At 37.8% G+C, this 6125-nt stretch overlaps 1 protein-coding gene across 2 annotated transcripts in view; it reads left to right on the top strand.

Moving 5' to 3' along the window:
* The window catches only part of LOC106883258 (DNA polymerase beta), an 8032-nt gene extending 3028 nt beyond the window's left edge, over positions 1–5004 (top strand). The window contains exons 1-2 of one of the 2 annotated variants that reach the window (XM_052967958.1): positions 2692–2770; positions 3758–5004. In XM_052967958.1, the coding sequence (XP_052823918.1) occupies positions 3771–4781 (1011 nt within the window). In that variant the 5' untranslated portion in view covers positions 2692–2770; positions 3758–3770 and the 3' untranslated portion in view covers positions 4782–5004. Of the gene's footprint in view, positions 1–2691; positions 2771–3757 lie in introns of those variants that run through there. The other variant, XM_014934194.2, reaches the window with a different exon arrangement.
* The last annotated feature ends 1121 nt before the right edge of the window (positions 5005–6125 follow it).

Genomic DNA, 6125 nt, shown 5'->3' with positions numbered 1-6125 from the left:
ATATATATATATATATATACACATATATATATTATCATCTTCATCATTTAACATCCATTGTCCATGCTGGCATGGGTTGGACGGTTTGATTGGGCTGGCACACTGAAAGGCTGCGCTAGGCTCCAGTCTAATTTGGCATGGTTTTCTCCAACTGGATGCCCTTCCTAACACCAAACACTCCAAGAGCGTAATGGGTGTTCTTATGTGCCACCGGCATGGATGACATTTGTGTGATGCCAGTATCAGCCATGACTGCAATTTTGCTCAGTTTGATGGGTCTTCTTCTGTCAGTCCATATATATATATATATGGACTGATAGAAAACAATAAAAGTACTGGGTTGATTTCTTTGGTGAAAATCTCTCAAGGTGGTGCCCCAGCATGGCCACAGTCTAATGACTAACAAGTAAAAGAAAAAGAAAATTAGCATATATATGGGGTCAATTTGTTTGGCTAAAACCATTCCAGGCTGATGCCCAAGAATGACTAAAACAAGTAAAAAATATATAAAAAATAAAGAAATCTTTCGTCTTTTACATGTTTCAGTCATTAGACTGTGGCCATGCTGGGGCATTGCCTTGACGAATTTTTAGTTGAATGAATTAATCCCAGTACTTATTTTTTTGTTAAGCCTGGTGCTCATTCTCTCAGACTCTTTGTTGAACTGCTATGTTATGGAGAGATAAACACACCAGCACTAGTTGTCAAGCATTGCTGGGGGGGGGGGACAAAAACAGATACAAAGACACACACAACCACACATGCACACACACACACACACACACACACGGCAGGCTTCTTTCAGTTTCTGTCTACCAAATCCACTCAGCAGGCTTCAGTCAGCCCAAGACTGTAGTAGAAGACAATTACCCAAGGTGCACCACAAAGTGGGGTTGAACCCTGAACCATGTGGTTGGGAAGGAATCTTCTGCTCACACTGTCACAACTGAACACCTATACTTTTCAGTTGTTCAAATCTTTCAATGGTTCCATTGTTTTTTCTTGGGCAAGTGTCTTCAACTATAGCCTTGGGCCGACCAAAACCTTGCGAGTAAATTTGGTAGATGGAAACTGAAAGAAGCCCATTGTGTGTATATATATATATATATATATATAAAACCATGATGTGTTTCTTTAAGGATTGGCAAAGTTTTGTTTTTATATATTTTTAATAGTATCTTTGCTATTTTGTTGTGAATATCATTTGATACATCAATCTCACTACTTGGCAACTTGGGCAAATGTCTTCTAATTTATCCCTGGGTCATCCAAAGGCTTAACCCTTTAGCATTTAAACCTGCGACATCCAGCCAAAATATTCAACCTGTTTTATCTTCAGACTGGCCAAATCCAGCCTCTCACACCTTATAATATTATTCTAAAACTAAACAACCATGTTATTGAAATCTCACAGCTACAAGGTCATGCATAACTAATTCAAATCAATATGAATAAATAAGCATTATATTTGATAGAGTAATCTGAATGCTAAACGGTTAAAGCCTCATAAGTTGATTTGGTTGATAGAAGCCAAAAGAAAACTATATATGTGTGTGTAGGTGATTGAGTTTATATTTCCCATATGGCTCAATGGTTAGAGCGTCAGGCTCACAATCATGAGGTAGTGAGTTTGATTTCCAGACTGGGCTGTGTGATGTGTTCTTGAGCAAGACACTTTATTTCACGTTGCTTCAGTTCACTCAGCTACAGAAATGAGTTGTGACGTCACTGGTGTCAAGCTGTATCGGTCTTTGCCTTTCCCTTGGATAATATCGGTGGCATAGAGAGGGGAGGCTGGTATGCATGGGCAACTGCTGGTCTTCCATTAACAATCTTGCCTGGACTTGTGTCCCGGAGGGTAACTTTCTAGGTGCAATCTCATGGTCATTCATGACCAAAGAGGGTCTTTGTTTTTTGTTCTGTCTACATGCATGTTCAGTCACTGATAGTAAACAATGGCTTCATTCACAGTGTCATTGACTTGCAGTCCATCACTCTACCAAAAAAGCATATTCAAGCTTCTTCACATGTCTGGAAGTGTTGTCCGCGATCTTTGTAAGCAAAAGACCTGGTCATTATTGTGCCGTTCATTTCTGGTTCTCTACACGAACATATTCAAGTTGTTTGTTGCTTAACAGTTGGGAAATTATTACCTCACTTGGAAACAGGTGGGGATTGACAACAGGAAGGACATCTGGCCATAGAAAATACTGCTTCAATATGCTCTCATCTGATCCATGCAGGCATGGAAAAGTAGACATTAAAATGATGATGATGGTAACAACAGTGACAGAAATGATGATGATAATATTGTTTTTTATGGAAAGAATGGAAGGTAACTGTCTATCTCAAGTTTGTAGGCTCATGAGGCCAGAGCTTATTTAGATTTCTCAAGATGTATAGGCTGAGAATACAAGGTTCTCAACTGAACAGAACACCAGTCCATTGCAGAGTTAGCTCCAAATTCCACGACTACTCATTTTCAGTTGAGGATACCGGAGCAGTGTGAAATGAAGTGCCTTGTTCTAGGACACAATACATCACCTTGTCCAAGAATTGAACCCATGATATAATGATCTTCAGTTCAACACTCTAACCAATAGGTCATGTGCCTTCAACATAGTTTTATATATTGTTGAAAACTTAGAGGCTATTAGTTATATATATTGTGTTTATTCTTTTACTTGTTTCAGTTATTTGACTGCAGCCATGCTGGAGCACTGCCTTAAAGGGTTTTAGTCAAACAAATCAATTTCAGGACCTATTCTTTGTAAGCCTAATACTTGTTCTATTCATGTGCAGACAGGAGGCCAAATGCACTTTTGCCGAAGTACAAGAAACCAAAGCCAAGAAGCTGAACAGACACAATGCTGAATGGACAAAAAGCCGAACGGACACAATAATAAAAAAAAAACATTCCTACCTTCATAGTTTAATAACCATTTTAGTCTGTCAAATGGTCATATTGTAAGAATAAAATGATTATCATATATTTTAATTTTCATATGTCTTTTTGGCATCTTGTCCATTCGGATTCTTGGCTTTGGCTTCGTGTCTTTTGGCAAAACTGCATCCTGTCTGTGTACCATTCTATCAGTCTATTTTGCTGAACTGCTAAGTTATGGGGACATAAACATACCAACATTGGCTGTCAAGCAATGGTGGGGGCACAAAGACTCAAAGACTCAAAGACACATACACACACACACACACACAGAGGTATATATGATGAGCTTCTTTCAGTTTCTGTTTACCAAATCTACTCACGAGGCATTGGTCAGCACAAGGCTGTACTAGAAGACACTTGCCCAAGGTGCCATGCAGTAGGACTGAACCTGGAACCATGTGGCTGGGAAGCAAGCTTCTTACCGCACAGCCAAGCCTGAAACAATGAACAAAAGTATTGTCTGAAAGACATTGTTAAAATAGGTTAACGTTTCCATACATGCAATGAAGATGACCACTGCACATATAGAGTTAGATAATGCCCTAACTTGCATGTGAATATATAAGCATGCATACATGAGGTTTATTTAATGTTGCTGTATTGTTGTGGTAGAAAAGGGCATTCAAAAATTGTTATAAAAGGAAAAGGGATAGTAGTTTAAAAAGTTTGAAAAGCACTGAGTCAGTTGAACAACTTAATGCATTTGTAACCTTTATTTGAAAAATATGAGTAAAATCTAACAATTATTATTATTAATATTATTTGATATTATTATTATTATTATTATTATTATTTTTTTTTTTTTTTCAGATATTGAGTCAGAATGAGCAAACGTAAAAATCCTAATACCGAGAACCTGAATTCAGATTTCTGTGACTTTCTGATGGAGCTTGCCAATTATGAGAAGAATGTTACACGTGCCATGCACAAGTACAATGTTTATCGAAAAGCTGCTGGTCTTCTTGCTAAACATCCTACGAGGATTAAGAATGGAGAAGAAGCGAAGAGACTGAATGGTATTGGAGATAAAATTGCTAAAAAAATTGATGAATTCATTCGTACAGGGCAACTTGAGAAGCTGAATAAAATCAGAGCTGATGACACCAATATGGCAATCAATGAGTTGACCAAAGTATCTGGAATAGGTCCAGCAGCGGCAGCAAACTTTGCCAAAGATGGCATAAAAGATATCGAAGACCTCAGGAAGATCACTGATAAGCTAAACCATCATCAGAAAATTGGTGTGAAATATTTTGAAGACTTTGAACTGAGAATTCCTCGTGAAGAACTAACCAGTTTACGAGACAAAATATTGGCAGGAATCCAAAAAGTCGACTCCAGATACACAGCTAAAGTTTGTGGAAGTTACCGAAGAGGGGCTGCTTCTTCTGGAGATATTGATGTTTTGTTAACACATCCGGATTACGTTGCTACAGATAAGAAGAAACCTGAGTTGCTGAAGGCAGTGGTAAAACATCTCACTGATAAAGGTTTGGTAACTGACACTATCTCTATGGGGGACTCGAAGTTTATGGGGGTATGTCGGCTTCCAGAGGACGACAAAGAAATCAAGCGACATTTCCGAAGATTTGATCTCCGTTTGATCCCTCATGACCAGTATTATTGTGCGCTACTTTATTTCACTGGCAGTGATATGTTTAATAAAGACATGCGAGGTCGTGCTTTGGAAAATGGGTTTACACTTAATGAATACTGCATTCGGCCAATGGGGAGTACAGGAATTCCAGGTGAATCTCTGCCTGTGACTTCTGAAGAAGATATCTTTGATTATATTGGAATGACATTCAAGAAACCGTCAGAGCGTAATTTATAAGTCACTGTAAGGATTTATTTTGTACACGATCATTTCATTAATTACTGATTTCTATTAATGGAGTTAGTTATTACAATCAGTTATTATGAATTGTTATCAATCCACCAATAACTGATTGTGTGACTCGAATATATAACCAATGAAATTTTCATTCTATTTATTTAATTATTTATTAATTAATCGATTGATTGATTGCATCTAATAAAATCATTTATCATCATTGTGTTATCTTGTGTCTATTTTCTTTCTCAGTTACCACCTGGTATCTTGTCTCTTTGAGAGAACAGCATGACACTGTGGCATATGAGCCACAAAGGACCTACTAGAAATAACAGCCAAATCTTGGTCTTATCATAGTGTACCATCTCAGGAAAGAGAGGAATCCGAAAAAAAAAAAAAAAGGAAAAAGGAAAGGATAGACATGTCTTTTGACCATAGGTCTACTTGATCAGAGCTGAACTGAGGTTAAACAGCAACACAATGACATTGCTAGACAAATTGTTTGAACTAGTAGAATGTTGGTATTTGATTAGCTCCTTCAACATTTTTTAGTTTCAAATCCTACCGGAAATGAATGTTTTTTCTTCTGACATTTTATTTTAATTAAAAAAAAAAAAAACATTTGATATTAAAGAAGAAATGTCAGCTTCTAGGATTTTTCTTTTCAGGTTGGTGTGGTGATGAGAAAATGTTCTCAATAAAAACACTGAATAAACCTGGTAGTGGTGTTAAACAAGATGATGGGTTAAGTCTGCCCCACAACTGGATTGGTCCCTTTAATGAGTTGGTGAAATTAAACAAGCATGCATGCACGCATGCACAGACACAGATGCACACATTCTAGATTGCATGCAACAGAAAGCCATTAGACTGATTAGCAATGGTTCACTCAACAACATACTCTTACTTCATCTAGCATCACTACAACTATCTCTATTCCTCTGAACAAGGCTGAGAATGCAAGGTTCCCCATAGATGCAGGCATGGCTGTGTGGTAAGAAGCTTGCTTTCCAACCACATGGTTCCGGGTTCAGTCGCACTACATGGTACCTTGGGCAAGTGTCTTCTAATATAGCTTTGGGCCAACCAAAGCCTTGTGAGTGGATTTGGTAGATGGAAACTGAAAGAAGCCCATGCTATATATATATATATATACATACATAACAAAGGGATTTATGTGTGAGTGTGTCTGTGTTTGTCCCCCTGCCATTTCTTGCATTTCTTGACAACTGATGCTGATGTGTTTATGTCCCCGTAACTCAGCGGTTCGCTAAAAGAGACTGACAGAATGAGTACTAGGCTTACAAAAAATAAGTACTGGGGTCAATTTCTTTGAGTAAAACC

The sequence above is a fragment of the Octopus bimaculoides genome, chromosome 5 (genome assembly GCF_001194135.2).
Source record: "Octopus bimaculoides isolate UCB-OBI-ISO-001 chromosome 5, ASM119413v2, whole genome shotgun sequence".
NCBI lineage: Eukaryota > Metazoa > Mollusca > Cephalopoda > Octopoda > Octopodidae > Octopus > Octopus bimaculoides.
This window is presented reverse-complemented; position numbering and strand designations above follow the sequence as displayed.